This window comes from Girardinichthys multiradiatus, chromosome 5, assembly GCF_021462225.1.
Source record: "Girardinichthys multiradiatus isolate DD_20200921_A chromosome 5, DD_fGirMul_XY1, whole genome shotgun sequence".
NCBI classification, from domain to species: domain Eukaryota; kingdom Metazoa; phylum Chordata; class Actinopteri; order Cyprinodontiformes; family Goodeidae; genus Girardinichthys; species Girardinichthys multiradiatus.
Genome location: NC_061798.1, coordinates 49,012,250 through 49,031,397, shown reverse-complemented (window position 1 = coordinate 49,031,397; position 19,148 = coordinate 49,012,250). Strand labels below are relative to the sequence as shown.

General features: G+C 40.1%; 1 protein-coding gene across 3 annotated transcripts in view; it reads left to right on the top strand.

Moving 5' to 3' along the window:
• The window catches only part of LOC124868579 (ras and Rab interactor 2-like), a 47,088-nt gene extending 29,454 nt beyond the window's left edge, over nt 1-17,634 (top strand). For 2 of the 3 annotated variants that reach the window (XM_047365992.1, XM_047365994.1), the window contains 6 exons: nt 4,333-5,670; nt 10,231-10,313; nt 11,338-11,563; nt 11,646-11,777; nt 15,701-15,864; nt 16,738-17,634. In XM_047365992.1, coding sequence (XP_047221948.1) covers nt 4,333-5,670; nt 10,231-10,313; nt 11,338-11,563; nt 11,646-11,777; nt 15,701-15,864; nt 16,738-17,064 — 2,270 coding nt within the window. In that variant the 3' untranslated portion in view covers nt 17,065-17,634. Of the gene's footprint in view, nt 1-4,332; nt 5,671-10,230; nt 10,314-11,337; nt 11,564-11,645; nt 11,778-15,700; nt 15,905-16,737 lie in introns of all 3 variants that reach the window. The other variant, XM_047365993.1, reaches the window with a different exon arrangement.
• The last annotated feature ends 1,514 nt before the right edge of the window (nt 17,635-19,148 follow it).

Sequence of the window (19,148 nt, the reverse complement as noted above, 5' to 3'; positions counted from 1 at the left end):
GAAATTAGCAATAACCTTCTGCTTTGCATCATTGGACTTGCTTCAGAATTCCAGTCTGTCCATGATGTTTTTCTTGGACAGAAGTGGCCAAACGTCTTCACCTGCTGCAGATGTTGGGTAAGCTCTGCACTTGGTGGCAACATGATTCGGTAGCACCCTCCTCAGGAGGTCCTGAAGCTTGCTGGTCCCTCTCAGACACCCTTAAGCTTCTTGAGTTGAAACTTTCACCATCTTGGTGATCCAGAAAACCATTCTTCCAGGTATCATATTTTTAACAGACATTTCCTGTCTTTGAGGTCATTTTCACGCAAAGCAATGAAGGCAGCTCACTTGTCTCCCGTGATAAATCTTTTTTAACACAAGAAGGAAATATTTTAGCACATCTGCTTCTGTATTATAGCCATTAATCTGCTAATTAAATTAAATATGAGTGATTTCAGTTGGACTCTTTCACAGCTCACGTGTGATGAAGGGATGAATATACTGGCATGATGTTAGCTGATTATTTCGGGCAGAAATAAAGTGCGGAACAGAGTTGTATGTTTTAAAGTCAACTTTTCAATCCTTATGGAAAAACTTAATCCAGGGTTCCCACACCGTCTTAAAAAGGAATTTGATTTCACTATTTTCCAGGACTGGATAAGTATGGAAAAAGAAACTTTGTGTATGGAAATTTTATAGTTTTTCCACACTATATTTGCTTTTATTCATGTTATATTTTCAAATGAATTGGTCCAATCAGATTACACTTTCTGTAATGTCAGCTGTTTCTCCATCTACCACGAGTTTAATATCTTAAATATCTTAGAAACCAAAAGTGAACACATGCATCTAGAGTGAATGCATGCACCTGTAGATGTTTTATAACAAGATGTCACTCAGGTGATGGAACAGAACAATACAAGGTGAACTCTGAGATTTTAAAACCATAACCGTCTTAGGAAAACAGCAGATAAGTGCCCAGTCCCATCTTATGGATTTACTTACAGTTATCGATTTTTTTAGACTTTATTTTTAGGTTCAGAATTTTTATACTCTTACATAGAAGGGCATAACTTTAGTGTAACAATACAGAACCTGTGGGTCACAGACGGATGTGGGAAGTGGCACATCACGCAAGGAAAAAAAGAAAAAGGGTTTAAGCAAACAACTATATTTTTCAGAATAGCAACAAGATACAAATTTCCATGGTGAAAGATGAGGAGGGCGCCACATTATCTGGCATGAAACCACAGTCACAACATAGCAAATAAATTACGAAGAGAAATAAAAAGGCGATTGTTTCACCCCACATTCTCATATATTAACCATTTTTACCAATAATTTTCTGCCTTTTTCCCATAAAGTCTGAGGGAGAAGGTGCCTTTCCATTTTACATATTTTTTCCACTTTGGCTATCCTCCCCCTCAGTGTTGGTGGGTCGTATTTGTCGTAGTTGTGTTCCATTTCAAAACCAAGACCAATAAGGGTGGATAAACACCAAATAATATGGTAATAATCCGCCATCTCATTATTACACTGCCTCCAACAGTGCCTGGATTCAGCTCTGCCAGTCTGTAGTTATGTTCTTCTCGGGGTTATGAAAAACCTAATAATATTCTTCCATGCAAATTCCCTCCATTGCCCTGAGCTAGTGTTGGTGGAGGTAATTTGACATAAATTTTGCCACTCATCTTCTGTCAATATTATATTTGCTACCCTCTCCCAAGTACATTTAATGTAAAATGTTGTTTTCTTAAGGATTCTAGGCATGAATATGTACTGGACACCCCCATTTTATAGGTTTTACCTTTATAAGCATCCATAAAGATGTTGGTGAGGTCCAGGTTATTTTCTTCTAATGTTTTAATGTTTCTATTAAAATGATGGCTGAGCTGCAAATATTCGTAAAAATCCTGTTTGTCTAAGTCGTATTTTTCCTGCAGTTGTTGGAAGCTGTTGGAAGGTCAGTTCCAGATGTGTTTACACAATATGAAGTAATGCCTTGTCTGGTCAGTTCCTTGAATCTAAAGCTGCTCTGGTCCAAAATCCCCATCATGTGCAGTCCGTCTGAATAAATGTGCTTTCCTCTCCAAATGAAAATGATGTCCAGATGTCAAAGGAGACTTTTCTAAGATGTCTTGAGTATCTTATCACCTACCAAAGATTGAAGAGGGATATCAATTTGGCTCAGTTCTAGTTCCTTCCATGTTGCTTCATACCTCTCATCACACCAGCAAATGGCATACTGCAGTTGTCTGATGACTGAAAAATAAATCACAACTGAGGCAAATGATCGTCTTTATAATTTCTGTCCGGCTGTATAAATCAAGTGTCAGGGGGCCCATCTGTCCAAATCATTTTTAATTTTGTAAGTGATAGCAACGCAATTTGATGTATATATCTTGCTTAAGGTTTTGGTAATATTAACACCTAGATATTTCATGATTTTTGTTTTCCATTCAAATTGAAACAGTTTACGTATGTCTCGTCTGAAGAAGAGTGTCTGCATTTTCCCTATGTTTAATTTATATCCCAAATAGAGGCCAAATTGGTAGAGGCAAGACATGAGGTAATACAGACTGGCATCCGGGTCAGACAAGGTCACCAGGAGGCCGTCTGCGTAAAGACATGTCTTATATTATCTTCTCTTAAATAATATTCCCTTAATTCCCTAATTTTCTTAACAAGTGGCTCTTTTGATATATCCGTGGTTGTTTTGTTCCACACCAATTGAAGGGAGATCCAAATAGTTTAGAAACTGCTTTACTGAAGAAGGCTGACTGTAGAAGTTCCTGTAATACATTTTAAATGACTTTTGTATTTCTTCTGGGGCAAAGCTCATCTGGTCGGCGGCAGGACTTTTAATTTTATAAATGGATCTGTCCAATTGTTGTTTTCTTATTCGACAAGCCAATATTTATTTTGCTCCAGGTCCATTTTCATGATAAGTTTGTTTGGTGTATTTGAGTTTCAGGTTCACCTTATCATTGAGTTTCTTATTAAGTTCTGCTTTTATTGCAGATGTTTGTTTATCAGGTCACTGAATTGCTTAAGATTCTCTTTTTTCTTCTGTGCTGCCCACATTGTAATTTTTCCTCACAGTTCTGCTTTTGTTGCTTGGAGACACCTCCGTATTACTGTTAATTTCTACATGTTACCTGAACTCCTCAAAATGTACTATCATATAGCAGAGCGGTATTGAGTCTCCGTACTGTTGTCCTGGGATGAACATCTAAACATAATTGTTAAATATGTCTGTTCACCTCGACGCCATAACCAGAAGCCAAAGTTGTCAATTTTTAATGATGTTTGCAGTTTGGTATTCAAACATAACCGCTGTAGAAACATTTGGTGGATATGGTGAAAAATGTAGAATTTTTAAAGAAAAGAAATGTGTAAGAAGCTAAAATTGTCAAAACACGACGTTTGTGTATCCAGAGTTTTTTCTGCATGTCTTCTCCTGGCTTTTCTGCTTTCTCTGGAATTCATCAGTTAGATATCTCCTAAAGAAGACAATGAGGGCTGATCTCAACTTTGACAAAATAATCAACATTGTCTTTTTCTCTTAAAGAGAAGTGGACTGTAGAATCAGGCTGTTTGTTGTTGGCAGTCAGAGTGAGTTCAGTCAGCATTTAGTTTGGCTCTCACACGGTCAGCTGCTCACACCCACCTGAGGGAATACCACAGGCACATTTTTACACTGTGGATAGGAAGGTATTACCAGACAGCTGAAGTAGTGTAAGAAATGTGAGAGTGGATGGTTCTATCTTCAGACGACAGCATTAGTCACAGCATTAGTCCACGCCTCTGTTGTGTGGTATTATGGCTCTGTAAGTTGGACGTTTATGTCTACATACAGAATAGTTTAAACAAATTGCTACAGCATGTGTGTTTAGATGGAGGGGAATAATGTCATGAATCAACAAGAGTGAAAGCCCAGAAAGGGATCCTGAAAGTGCTCGGTTGGGAGACACGGAGCAGGAAGCTGGGAGTGGTGGAACTGGAACTGTTTGCTCTGTGGTGTTCTTTCAGGGCCCTCCCTCTCTTTTATTAGCCTGGGAAACTCCCTCTTTTCTGAATGTGTGTCGGCACTCGGTGAATCAGAGCCAGAACATTCACAGTGTTTCTGCTTCAGGCTTCAACCAAAGCAGAAAGACAGACGGCAGGCTGAAAAGTTGAAGGAAACATCTGGGTTGTTTATGAGAAGCTGCTGTCGAAAGTTTAGATTTTTTTAGGATTTATTGATTTTAGGTACCAGATTTCTTTTTCTTTCTGTTTGCTTGCCATCAGTGAAGAATTTGTCTGGCTTCTGTTTATATCTTCGTGTCTCTGTGTGCGTGTGTTTTACAGGCTTCTGGGACTCTGCCCTCTGCAGTCAGCGACGCTCCTCGCCCCCACTCTGTCGCCGTCTGAGCCGGACCCTCAGCACCCAGTGGACTAAAAGGACGGGTGAGGTTGAGGAATCAACACAGAAGCATACTGGTGCTCACAGCGACAGTGCACCTCCAACCTTACAGCTCCACACTCCTCCACCTACCTTTTTTCAGGACAATATTGGACCCCTGTGCTTTGTGAACCCTCTGTTCTTGCAAACTCATCTCCACAGCCACGACACCAACCCTCCGACTCAGTCCGAATCAGAGGAAGCTCCAGATTTACAGCCGCTGAACAGCAGCCAGTACAGTGAGCTGGACGTGGATCAGACCAAACTGAACAGTCAATCGCGCCCCCCACCTCCTCGTCCCCCTCCTCCCCGCTCAATGCCAAGCCGCCGGCCTGCTCCACCTCCACCCGGGCCTCCGGTGGCTACTTCCAGGACCAAGAGCATGCCGGCAGCTGTAGGTATGGCCACCTGGCAGCAGCAGACCTCCACCAGGCGCCCTGCACCAGCACCACCTTCACTGGGTGCCAAAAGCAGCAGCTCAACTTCACCAAACCGACCACCTCCTCGACCCAAAAAGCCAGATCTGGAAGCTCACCGCTGCCACATTGCTCTGGATGACGAAACCATTGCTAAGGCTCTGTCCCGTGCCAACCTTCCCTCCTGCCAGCCTCCACCTGCTTCTGAGGAACCATCGCAACAGAACATCACAGAGAGTATTTCTGGTCCTGATGAGAGAAGGCGGCAGCGTCTCAGTGACATGAGCATGTCAACATCATCCTCAGACTCCCTGGAATACTCCCGGTCTCCTGGGTTCCCCTTGGTCCTGGCCCCAAGCACTTCTCAGGACTTGGTGGAAGACAGCAGTGAAGACGATGAGGATGTTGAGGAAGAAGAAGAGGAGGATTATGGCGTTGGAATGGAAGCAGATCTGGAGTCTCGCCTCCGTCCAATCCTTAAGGCTCGAAGGCGAAGGGTTGGTGTGAGCCTGGGTGGAGGGTCCTTTATCCTGCCCCGGTCCCTGAAGGGACGCTTCAGCAAGGTGGGTGGGATGCTCAGCTCCCTGATCACGCCACAGAAACGGGCAGTGAAACGGATTGTTGAGCTGTCCCGGGACAAGAGCTCGTATTTTGGGTCACTGGTTCAGGACTACATCAGTTTTGTCCAGGAGAACCGGAGCTGTCACACGTCAGGGATGGACTTCCTGCAGACTGTCCGGCAGTTTATGACACAGATGAAGGCTTACCTGCGGCAGAGCTCCGAGCTCGACCCCCCCTTAGAGTCCCTCATTCCTGACGACCAGATTGGTGAGTCTACCTATCACTTCTGGCTGCTACTGGTTTACTGTTAGCTAAATTTGAGTTTTTACTATATTTGTTTCTAAAAAACACATTAGATTCTTCTTGTTGAGGAAGTAAAACTGAGTTTTATTTCATTGGAAGAGCTTCGTACTATAGATTTCCATTTTAGTCCTCCTCCATGCTGGTGTTTGGTTTCAAAAATGCCAGCTTGCTGCTCTCCTACGGGTTATTCCTAGTCGGAGCTTGTTGGTGTAACTTCAAAATGTGGCTGAGGCCAATCTAAAGGCCAGGGAGTTAGTTTAATTTCTACAGATGACATAAGATCGGTCCTTACATGAAATAAAAACTATAAAAAATATTTGGATTTCTGAAATCCTCAGATCAGAAAATCTGGAGGAATGCTGAACTAATTTCCTTTACCATCAGGGGAGGCTGGGAATCAGTCAAATTCACATCTCAGTTTTTTTTTCTGCTTTAAGTGATCAACAAAAACAGTAGTCATCTTGCAATCAGAAAGTTGCTGGTTCAGTTCTGGCTTCCTCCTCCCACATACCGATGTGTCCCTGGGCAAGGCACTTAACCCCAAGTTGATCTGCGTATTGGCGTGTGGATGTGTGTGAGTACAACTGGGTGAAAGTGCCTCTAGTGTGAAGCGGTTTAAGTAGAAAAAGCCCAAATAAATTCAGTTCATTTACCAGTAAAATGTGTTTCCAGTCCCTGTCACCTCTATGAATAGCGGGATGTGGAAAACACAGACAGCAGAGTCGACTGAAAAACCCAGAATATTGTGGACATATTGTTGATATGTGGATATGAACCAATGAGTACGGATTTACCATAGCAAAAAAAAAATACTTTTCCTGTCTTTACAAAAACATTTACAAAGACAGTGGATCAGAGAGACTGTTTATCTCTGCAGCAGCTTGATTTCTTGTTTCTTTCTTTTATTATACTAGCTTAATCAAAAAACACCTAAATTTAGTTTGAAATGTTTATTGTATAGAGAAACTAACTAGCTGATAATAGCTGGTTAATTAGTTGAGCTATCTGCTCAGTTAGCCAGCCTGCAGTCAGCAGCTGCTGCTTAAAGTTCACTAACTGTAGTTTTAAAACAACATTACTTTAATAAGAATAATCTGTGTCATCCCTTTAATTTACTTTTACTGGAAGGCTGCTGCACACTGCCAGCCACCTGCAGCAGCCGCTCAGTCAGGCCAGAAAACACAAACCTAGAATCTGACTATAAATCCAACCTGGATGAAGAGCATGGAAACTTTTGTTCTCCTACCTTATGAATGCTAATTTATCGCTTCAGTATAAACAGTCTGAGACCTGAAAATTGTTTTTACACAACTTCCAACTCATTGCAGGTTTCCTTTCAGTCTGCTGTAGTGTCTCTGTTCAAACTCACTTCGTAAGGATAAAGTACGCTTGTGTTTGCACACATCTCACATCTCTTGTTCATTGTAACCAATAACAGGCTTGTTCTCAGACAGAGAAGTGGTTCGTTCTGGTGGTGCCGACAGGCCGCAGATAACAAAACTTCTCACGCTGACGGATGTGCGTCAAACTTTGGAGTCGACATTGAAGTTTCTCTTTAGATCAGATGTAAAAACATCATCTCTCCTAGCCCTTTAATTAAATGAGAAGTTGGTTGGAGCTGATGGTTGTTGTCACGTTCAGTGTCTGAATCATTAGAAGGCTGAGCTTTCGCATTTGAGTTTTAAAAAGTCCAAATTTTGCAGTGTTTTTAACAACTGTGCTACAAAGGCATGATGACCTGCTCACCTCACAACCATGTTTGGAAGCTTGTATTTCATGCTGCATGTTTCACTACACAGCAGAGAACACTTTATCCTAGTTTAGGGAACTCTTTGAACAGCTTGTAGCTCGGATAAAAACTACTTAACAAACGCTGCTTTGCGACTGGAGGAAATGAGCTGTTCTTGATGGAAGAATCTGTGGTTTAAAAACAGGTTTAATCAGATTGGACGACTGTGTACATTTGTCAACCTTTCCACTGTTTGTCTTTTCTCCCATTAAAGAACAGCCAAGCCTTTCATGTTAGTGACCTGAAACACTTGTAGAGACCTGAGGAGGATCCTATGTTCCAGTTGTTCTCCTCTGAGTCACCTTAAAAAACTCTTCATTAGAACACAGGCATGCGTGTACAAAGGCTGTGGTGTTCATGCAGTTACTGTAACAGACATATCTCTGCATGTAGCTCATTGCATAAATGTGGCATAAACTGTGCCTGGAGGCTGGGGATGAATACACAGCATTAATAGTTGCATCAGTCCTTCCGCTGAACAATAAAACTCAGTTGTTTGGATGCAACAGGCTGCGCATAGTTGAGGTAGGCAGGAATTAATGCCATGCTGAATGTGTGTAGGTCTGATGTACAGATTGAGCCTTTGTGAGGTTTAATATTTCTCAGATTGATGGTAAATAACTTGGCGGCTCAGACTGAAAGTTAGACTCTTAACAAACCTGTTAATTCTACTTGAAAGTATGGAACAGTAAATGTGTTTCCTGTCTCTTATGTTCAAATGTTGCCATGAATAAACTTTTCTTGTAGTTCGTAGTTTTTTTACACAGAAAGTTTTATGCAAAAAATTTTGTAATTAAAAAAATCCCCTTCAGGTCCTTTTTAAAGATAAATGACTGTTAGGTTAATTGGTTTTTCTAAATTGCCCTTATGGTAGAGTGTGTACACGGTTGTGTGTCCTGTGTCTTTCTGCGTTGCCCTGTGATGGACTGGTGACCTGTCTCTAGTCCAATGACCCCTCTAGAAAAGCACCTGGATTTAAATATCCTCTGATGCCAATACTTTCCTAGTTTCCACTCCAGAACCTTTTTATTTAAACATGTAGTTTTTTTTCCTTTAATAATAGTTGTATAGCCTTATATTATTGGACGCTGACAGTTATACTGCTGCCTATTCATCATATCTTCAGTTGTACTTAGATTTACGGTGTTGATATTTATACAGTACACCTGAGGTTAATGCTTTCAGGTCTATCTTTCCATTCCTGTCAGCTGCAGAGCTGCTAAATCTGAACCACAGACTGTGAAAACAAATGGCATCATAGTAAAAGGACATGTCTTCTACCCGCATTGCTTCAGCCGGCTGAGTCGAGTCATTTTAGATTCTGTACTCCGTCCCGTATGATGATGGCTGTAGGACAGTGGTGGATGTGGGTTAGTGCCGTTCACTGCAGATGGTGCTATTCATCCCTCGGTGTATCATCAAGATCTGCAGAGGCTACTTAATGACACTGATTTAAATCAGGTCTACTGGAACTGAGACAGATCTAAAACATGCGGGGCACTGTCCTCCAAGGACTGAAATTGGACACCACTGATGCAGATCATTCGAGTAAGTCATACCTCCGTTTTTGTTTTGAGCTATTGAACCCTGTGTAAATAAGTGGTTGTAGAAGAGGTCTACAGAAACTTCCAAGTTTGTCTGTTTATGGTTTACTGTCAGTGAGGACCTGTCACAAAAAAGAGTGGATTGGGAGTCCTAACCAAAGTAGTTACATGTTTCATAGCCAAGGATATGCAGCCTTGTACAGGATCTCTGTTTTTAATATCTAATGAAGGTAATCAAGACGTGATATAAAAAGCATTCTAATTCCTGAAGTTTATTAAGAGCATCACTGAAGAATCGTCAAGAGTTATGCAAAACGCCAGTTATGGTCTATTAATATAACTTAATATAACTATACCTCTTCTCTGTCAAATCTCAATGAAAGTATTGTTTTCTTGAGGATAAAATACAGATTCGTTTTTGGATCAAGAACTGAAAGAAAACTGTTTTAAACCTTTATTTGCCAAATTAATAAAAAAAATGGAAAAGCTGCAATTTTTCCTTATTTACTGAACAAAACACCAAACTACCTAATTCTGCCTACCTGACGTGCCCATGAGCCATGACATTTAAGGTGTTCCACCACTGATGGAAACCCTGAATTTACCGTCACTGGCTGTGCTTCTCCTGCCAGATAACTTTATTTCATTTGCTGACTGGGTGAACAAATCAGTCCATGCCTAGAAGGGTGTTTGCTATCTGCTTTTGTTAGTAAGAGTAAAACATTTATATAATATTTTAAAAAATTCAAGCCCAGCCCTTTAAAGAGCATTTTACATATAGTTTTAATTGTTTCACGTTCCACTCTTTTATACAAGGGTTTACATGAAAACAAGACTTTTAGTATTTTTTATCTCATATTTTTCTCAGATTGTTTTTAAGGAAATTTGTCTTTTTGTCTTGTGAAGTCTTTCAGTATGTAACCGCTGCTTTTAAGGAGCTATTATACTGCAAATTCAGGAATTGGATCATGTGTTTTCTGTTTGTTGACTTCTTGGAATAATCTGAGGTTTTCACATCTAAAGTAGCAATTTCAGTTTGGAGTGACAGGCTGCCAGAGTGTTGTGTAACTGACAGTGACACACCTTTACTGGAAGAAATATTCCAGTTTGAAACAATTTTATCGTCCAATGGTTTGCTTTGGTAATTTAGCTGTGGTGTGTGTGGGTGTGTGTTTCTGTAATCCTCCACAGACGACGTTCTGGAGAAGGCCATGCACAAATGTGTCCTGAAGCCTTTAAAGAGCATCATTGAGATGATTCTGCACGATTTCCAGGTGAGACATCCACACCTTCCTCCCACCTGAAATGTCTTGAGAAAAACTATTGTATACAGAGCTTTGAAGAAGTGCTGACACCCCTTGAACTTTTTCCCATTTTGTCATGTTGTAACCACAAACCACAGTCTATTTTGTATGGATTTCATGAGACAGGCCAACATGGAGTAGCACATAATTGTGAATTGTAAGAAACATTTTTATGAATATAGATATTTGAGAAGTGTGATCTACATTTGTATTCAGCCTCCCTGATGTACCTGAATCAATACGTGGCCAAGCCACCTTTTGCTGTAGTTACAGCTGCATGTTTCTACTTTCTGTGAAGATCAGTTCTCAAGTCTTGCCACAGATTGTAGTTGAACGTCTGGGCTTTGACTGGACCATTCATTCTGGTTTGTGAAAACAGCAAAATGGTTTTCTCGTGGTTTCTTTTAACAGTGTCGTTTTTCATGCCACTCTTACATGAAGGCCAGATTTGTGGAGTGAATAACTAATAGTTGTCCTAAAAGAAAGATTTTCCTACCTGAGCTTTGGATCTTTGTAGCTCTCCCAGAGTTACCTTGGGCCTCTTGGCTGTTTCTTGCCTAATTAATGCTCTGCTTTGCCAACCTGTCAGATTAGGTGGACGTCCATGTCTTGGTAGGTCTGCAGTCGGTCCCTCCTCTCTCCATGTTCAGATGATAAATTGAGCAGAGCTCTGTGAGTCGTCAAAGCTTGGGATATTGTTTTAGAACCTAACCCTGCTCCCTGACCTGTCTGCTGTGTTCCTTGGTCTTCATGTTGTTCTCTAATGTTCTCTAACAAACCTCTGAGGCCATAAACGGAACATATACACACATTTTAGGTGTCTTCTAAGGCAGATAGATACTTAGGTATATCAGAGAGAAGGGAGCTGAATACAAATGTTTTTTTTAGTTCGTAAAAGTAACGTATTATTTTCCTTCCTTGACATTGTCGGTGCGTACTGGTTGTTCTGGAGCAGAGTTTCATTTTAACTGATCCCCCTGCTTCCCTCCTGCAGGTGAACAGTGGAGCACTGCAGCAGCTCAGGGAGAACCTGGCCTTGGCTAAGAGCAAGATGCCCCAGGACCTGGGGGTGGATGGAGCCGTGCCCCCAGACTCTGTGGCCATTGAGAAAATCCGCCAGAAGTTCCTGAACATGAGGAAGATGTACTCCCCTGACCAGAAGGTGTCGCTGCTGCTACGAGTGTGCAAACTCATCTACACCATCATGCAGGATAACTCACGTAAGGAGAAACACCATTTGCTGCTTTCTGCTCCTCTCTCCAGCTGACCTCTGTAACCTCTTTAATGCTGCTGTTCTCACAGGGAGGATGTACGGGGCTGACGACTTCCTGCCCATGCTGACCTATGTAGTGGCTCAGTGCGACATGCCACAGCTGGACACAGAGGTTCAGTACATGATGGAGCTGCTGGACCCAACTCTGCTGCAGGGAGAAGGTAAGTCCTGTTTGTTTCCGCAGAGATTCATCCATGATCTGGGACATTTCACATAAACTCACACATTTTAAACTGTTACAGATGAATGACTAAAAAAACTGTAGATTTTCTTAATTTTTCCCGTCTTTCTTCAGTTTAAACTGCAGATGCATCTGATTAAATTAGATGAACTTTTTAATGAGATTCTATTTTTGTTATTCTGTTCAAAAAATAAACTCCTATATAGCTTGATCACACGTAGTGATATATTGCATTTTGATTATAACTGCTGACTTGACAGCTGCCCAGTAGACAGTCACTGGCCCCCTTCACAGAGGCACAGGCCACAAAAAGGTCATTGCTAATGGAGCTGGTTGTTTATACACTGCTGTATCCAAAAATGTAGAAAGTTTAGTAAAAGAAAAAAGTGTGGTAGAAAAAGGGTTCAAGAGGCAAGGGAATATATCATTCTGAGTGTAATCAACCATACAAATGAGGTAAACTTTTTAACTCAGTTTCTCAAACAAACAAAGCTTTCAATGAAATTCTAGACTGAGATGCAGCGGTAGATCTACAGTTCTGTGGCGAAGTCTTGAGTCATCCCTCATTTCTCTCATTTCAGCTCTGAAACAGATCCTGTACAGAGGGTAGGGACAATCCAATTACCCTTTTAGCTCCCCTTTACTATCGTCTGCTGGAGCCTCTTATCCGCCTTACTGTAAGTGAAGAACCACGCTGAGAGGCAGCACACAATCACCGCTCTGTAGGTGGCGCTCTGTTGGGGATTCTGGTCAGGAGGGATATTTGTTTCAACTTCCTCAGAAACGAATGTGTTTCCACTCAGTGTCCTGTGAGGGCAGCATTTTAAAGGAGCAAACCAGTTTTGTGACAGTCATTGATGAGAAATTATTGTGCAACATCTTTGCTTTTCTTCCGAAGCTTAGTGCGTATTTTTACTTTTTGTTTAGATTTTTCTTTTAAGAAGCAGATTTGTGTTTTGGTGAGTCACTCTGATCAGCCGACTAACTGGAAGCTGTTTCAAAACAACTCCTGATTCCTAGGTTTAGTTTTACAGAGAAACTCCGGCGACCAGCAGATTTCTCAATAAATATGAGTAACTTTATTGCTGGTTTTCTCACTTCTAAAGCAAATTTCAGTTTATTGGCAGGCTCTGTTTAACTCAAACCTGCAACACTTTAAGCTCTGTAAATACTATTTGCACTCATTTAGTGATAAAATGTTGAATTATTGATTAGATAAAACATGTAAATAACTTCATTGGCAAATTCAGATTTAACCTGGATCCTTAAAATAATTGTAGTTATACAAACAAGCTAAAATCTTTTTTTAATCAACATCCTAATAAAGCGGCACAAAGCAATAAAAACATAGATTATATACAATAAACATCCAGTTTGATGTACAAAATCAGCTCTTTTCCCTCTTCTGAAAACCAGAATGGGGAGAAATAGCCAAAAAAAACTAAACAAATCAGAAATAAAGTTCTGGTCCAAAAAGAATGATTCAGTTCAGAGAAAATTCTCAAATTTCAAAGACACTGTTGTCTTTGTCATGTCAAACAGTATGTTGTTCACACTGCTATTCTTCACAGTGCTTTCAAACTCAAACTTGTGTTGCTTTTTATTGACTTAAAAAATGAACACTGTGTTTTAGCAAAAAAACTTAAACCTTAAACCGCACATAGGTTTACTTTGATTTAATTTGTTTTTTTCTCAGAAGCCTTCTCTGCAGCTGCATATTATGTGCAGATGTTTTTATGGATTTTGGAGTTTTCAACAGCAAAGATGCATCCATTTCCAGAGCTTTACTTCAAATAGATGTTTATTTATGATGTAAAAAACAGACCAAACATAGCTTAAAGCTCATTTTTTAACAGAACATATGTTTGAACCTACCATTAAGTCTATGTTGGAAGCATTTCTGTGTCCTTTTTATTTTTGGTCTGGAATTCAATTTTTTTCTTGGAGTTTTGAAGCTCTCTGTTGGTTTTCCTGTAATTCTCTGAGCAGAACTTTGTTCTGCCAGATGGTTAATGAGAAAATCTGAGGTGTGTGCAGAGGAAGGAAAAGTCCTGAGGTGTATGGTAGGGAATTCCGTTCAGTGTTGATTTGAATTGATTGGATCTGATTCAGACGAGAAGGATCGGGCGGCGCCTTCGCAGAGTGAAATATTTTCCTATCAGAGTCGACCTGTGAGGCATGTAGGCCGATGTAGGGAGCTGGAGGTTCATGTGTGAGAAAAACAACACTAAAATGTGGCCTCTGAGAGAATTATCCCGTAACTTTCTATTTTTAGTTTATAATTGTTGTGTCAGCTGGTTTCGGTACTTGATATACAATTCATAATCACAGATTGCACCAAATTGTGCTATAAAAATATTTATACATTAAACGAGAACCACCTGTCTAAGAATTACAAAACTGTTCCTTAAAAAACGGAAACAGATAAAGTCAGAGCGCTTCAGGCCCTATTCAAATTAAACACCAAGAAGAAGCTCTGTGATTTAAAAGTTTCTGAGCAAATTCTACATGTAAGACTTCCCTTTAGATGGCAGAACATCCCAGCATCTGTTCTGGTACGGTAAAATAAAGGTTCCTCCAGGTATAGGAGTGTACCGGAAGGAACCTTACCTTAAAGAGGTCACACATATGTTAAGAGGTTAGCAGTCATTACCATCAGCAGCACATAACTCTTTGAACGTCCAGTCCAAACTGGAGCTGATCAGGCAGAACTAAGCAGGTTTCCACCATCTTAAAGCCACTCTAACATTTCATGGCAGTTCTTTTAAACCAACATCACATCTGGATTTTACAACCATTTACTTAGAACACCATGAAAGCTTGATCTTTTGCAAAATTTGTTCCATGTTAAGCTCACATTCATATCGGCAAAGTAACTATCTGTTGTTTTGATTACAACCATATATTTGGTCCAAGTGAACATTATATTTATTTTTTTATTTCACCTTTCCATTTGATGGTTTTGTAAATGCCAGCTATGATTAAATCATTATAGATTGTGGTCCTCGTTTTGCATGTGAACATCGATTGTTACAGACGGCGGAGCCACTTGGTCTTCAGGGAACTGCGTGATGCAAGAGTTAATCTAATGAACTGCTTTGACTGTTGTTGAGGTTGGAGACTTTTCTAAGTGAAGATCTTTTTATAGATGGTTTCATGAAGATCTGATGAAGTCTAAATAACCAGTAGAGCTTAATCCATTGAATAATAAGATCAATAAATGTTCATTCATTATTTCAGACCTCTTTTATTCTTAGCAGTAGAAATGGGTAATTTGTTTGTCATATATATTAGTTTGGCTTATTATTTATTTATAATCCCTAAACATGCAAACAATTTATAGAGTTGGTTAATGTATTTTTCTGTTTAATAAGCTCTGTGCTGACTAGCTGCTAGTTTTAGTGTCTTATTATTCCTGTAATTTTATTATTATTAAAATCAGTCACTGGTTCAGTAACTAGTAGAGCAGGTATTATAAGAATGTAAGGTAATCATTTCCAGGATATCCTGCTTTTTCTGTCTGAGGAGATGAATGTCAAATTTTCCACCTGATACACTTTCTGGCATTTTTTGTTGCATATAAACTTTTGTTCCAACTAGTTTTAAGAAATAGATGCATTAGTGCATTGTATTTGTTATTGTGATTTTTTCTTGTCCTAACAAACATCAATAAGTAAATTAAAAGTGAAGCTGATAATGGATGGATAGGAAGCAGCAAACAAACCAGCAGTTATAAAATTCAACCAGTGCTTAAATTAAAGCAGGAATGTTTCTTAGAAGACAAATCTCTAACTTAAAGATTTACTGTTGCTGAAAATCATAACTGAAGAAAGTTGATTCATGTTTTTTTTTTTTTTTTGCTCACCCAGTCTTGTATTTTTGTGTTTTTCCTTGTTCCTCCAGGTGGTTACTACCTGACCAGCGCTTATGGAGCCATGGCACTCATCAAGAACTTCCAGGAGGAGCAGGCGGCCCAGGTTCTGAGCTCTGAGGCTAGAAACACCCTCCACCAGTGGCATCGCCGGCGAACGGCGCAGCGCTCCGTGCCCTCTGTGGACGATTTTCAGGTATCTCGGCTGACCTGAGCCCACCTTGAACTTCCAGGCAGTGAGTCCAAGTTGTACCAATTAAATCTGCATTTCTCTGCTTTGGAAAAGTGCATGAATGATGCTGCGTTGTTACTTTATTAACACAGCACCATGTGGATTGGAGGATCAGTGTTTTGTAGACACCACCCCCTAGTGGATTAATTGCATGCAGTGTTTTTATTTTTGTGCTCCTGCATGAAAACTCTGTCTGAATCCCAGCAGACATCAGTAGTGGAAAGTGCTGCCATTCCAAAACTAGCTTGGATGTGTGTTTGGGATCATTTTCCTGTTGGAACATCCAACTGTGTCCAAGTTTCAGCCATCTGACCAAAACTGCCGCCCTCATATGTAAACTGGATGGGATACTCAGGAACAACCCTGGAACCACTGAGGCTCATACCTGGAAACTGGAAACCACCAGACCACCAGTGCCATCTTCCAAAGTGAAGCCAGTTTTACATCACCATAAAATGATAGACTTGGAAATTATTACTTTCAAGCTTGACTGAAATGTACAGGACCCCACAGGGACAATCTACTTGTCTTCTGGAGGAAGGTTTTATGGTCAGATGACAAGATTGAGCTGTTTAGCCAAACTGACAAGTAGTATGTTTTAAGGAGACAAAGTTATGCGTTGAAATCTTAAAACACTTTTCCTCCACTGTTAAGCATGGTGGTGATAGCATCATGATGTGGGGATGCTGCACTTCCAGTGGCAAATGAGATAATAAAAGAGGACTACCTCCAAACGTTTGGTTGTTCCAACAGCTCAGTGATCCCAAATATAGACTCTGCATCTGTCTACTTAAAGTCTCTTCTTAATGGAGATATAACAGGAATTATCCTCCACAGAACTTTCTCCGGGTTGCCCTGCAGGAGGTGGGCTCAGGCTGCACGGCTAAAACCCTGCAAGTGCAGCCGTACACCACAACAGAGGAGGTCTGCTCCCTCTGCGCCTACAAGTTCAAGATCCCTGACCCTGAGAACTACGCCCTGTTCCTGATCACCGAGGGCACGAGCCAGCAGCTCGCTCCGGACACGCACCCCCAGCAGATCAAAGCAGAGCTGCACAGCCGGCCGCTCGCACAAGTCTTCCACTTTGTCTACAGGAGGGTGGCCAATCTGAACCTCTGCACCCTGGCTGACTTCAACAATGGGAACTGCCTTCAGGTGGACTAGGGAAGGACTGCAGTTATGTCATGTTAGGGTATGTTGTAGGTTTATAAAGACAGATTTGAGGATGTCTGATGCTTGTTTGGAGGGAATCTGAAGAACCTTTAAACTGGTTGAAAATTTGAAGAAAGATTCAGAAGTCTAGTTGCAGGTGTGTTTAAGATTGATTTTGGCACGTGCATGTGGATAAAGATAGGAAATTTAGGAAAGCTGAGGCATCCTCCTTACATTTAACTGTAACTGCTGTCCCCATGACACCTTATAAATGAACCGAACACACTGTATGTTACTGAGAGCGGGCCCCAGATTAAAACTTTGCTAAAATGTTTATTTAATAAGTGAAATGATATTTTTTAATGCTCCACAACTGCAGGTCAATTGTGGATTATATCTTTGTGTATAATTATTTTTATATGCTTTAAAGTGACAAAGATTCATATTCTGATGTAACGTTTGTTGACTGGACTTATTCATGCCAGTTATTTCTTAAAAGTCAGTTTGAAACAATTATTCAGTTGTTTGTAATGAGAAGCTCAAATGTGATTTTGGAAATTAAAAACATTGTGAATGAAAGTATTTCCAGACTGCTCAATGTCGCAGGCAGTTAAAGGTGTTGTGAGCTAGATTCTAGGTGACAGGAAGAGCTATCTTGTTGTTGTTTGCCTTTTAAAATCCACAAAATAGCTGCAAATAAATACTGAAACAAAAACAGTCAACACATTAACATTATTTACAGTACACTAATTTTAATAATATTACATCTAGAAACATGGCAAAACTGAACAAACCAACTACAAAATCTAAAAGATGTGAATTTATATTTTGGCAAAAGGGCTATGACACTCTGTTAGTTGCATATTTAAATCCACAAACTATATAAAATAAAATTATTACATGAGATCAGAAGCAGATGTAATCTTGAAAAGCTAAAAAAAAAAAAAAAGACGTGCAGAACAAAGAAGCCGCATTTTTGGTAGTAAAATATCTTTCAGCAAGCTGCACCTCGACTACAACCTTACTGGAGCCATCAACAAGCCTCTGGTGCCGGAGAGATGAAGCTTCAAGACTTAACTTATAATGAGAGATGAACGATTGCATTCAAACTCTTGACATGTTTTAACACCGTAACAGACAGTAAAAAGGGCAAAAAGAATTTCACAAATGATACTTACGCCAATTATTACTAAACTTCAAAACAGTCATTAACTGATGGGTTTTAGTCACTACTAAAATCCTGGATTTCAAGCCTAATCCTGGTAAATGTAAACTTTTTCATGGCAAAGGAGCTGCTTGAGAATAATGAACGAAGAATGTTTGGCTTTCATTTCCTAAAGAAACTATAATAGGTCTATAACTGTCCTGTTTTGAGAGGAGAGTTTATTTCAGGGGTTCTGGGACTCCATGTCCAACTATCAGGACTGCTTACCTTGTCATAACAAGTGAAACGGTGTCTGCCTAGAAACTACAGAACATGGAAATATTTCAGAAAATAATAAAAAGTCAGAGTCGGTCAATGGCATAAAACTGAGATGATTAAATCAAAGCCTCCTCGATATGTCTTAATATGCCAGCTGTAGTTAGCCTGCCAGTATGGGAACCTAGTCTTCAAACGCCTTCGATGATGTCATTTAACATTTATCACACAAGAGGGCTTCATAATAAAATCATACAAGCTAACCACATCAAAATATTACATTTAATCAAAGGATATAATACTTGGAGGGGATCTAAAAAAACATAATAATGAAAAGGAAATGCTTGTTTCAATAAAAGGGATTTTTCAGGGCTTTTTAAAAGAATCAACTCTGTCACAACGATGGAACGTCGAGGATGAGCATGGGATGATTCCCTGACCTTGAAGATCAGTCTCTAGGTGTACAGAAACCAGATTATGGAAAGGAGGCTGCACTCAAAAACTGTTTGCTCTCAGGTTTGCTGCCATGTGAACGGTTGTATTGAAATCTGTCCATTTGTGACAAAAACCTCATAATGAAATGAGTTTCATGTTTCTGGTTAAATTAGTGTTTAAATGGGATTCAACATGCAGGCAAACCTCTTTTTTTTTTTTTTTAAAGAAAGAAACAGAGTTT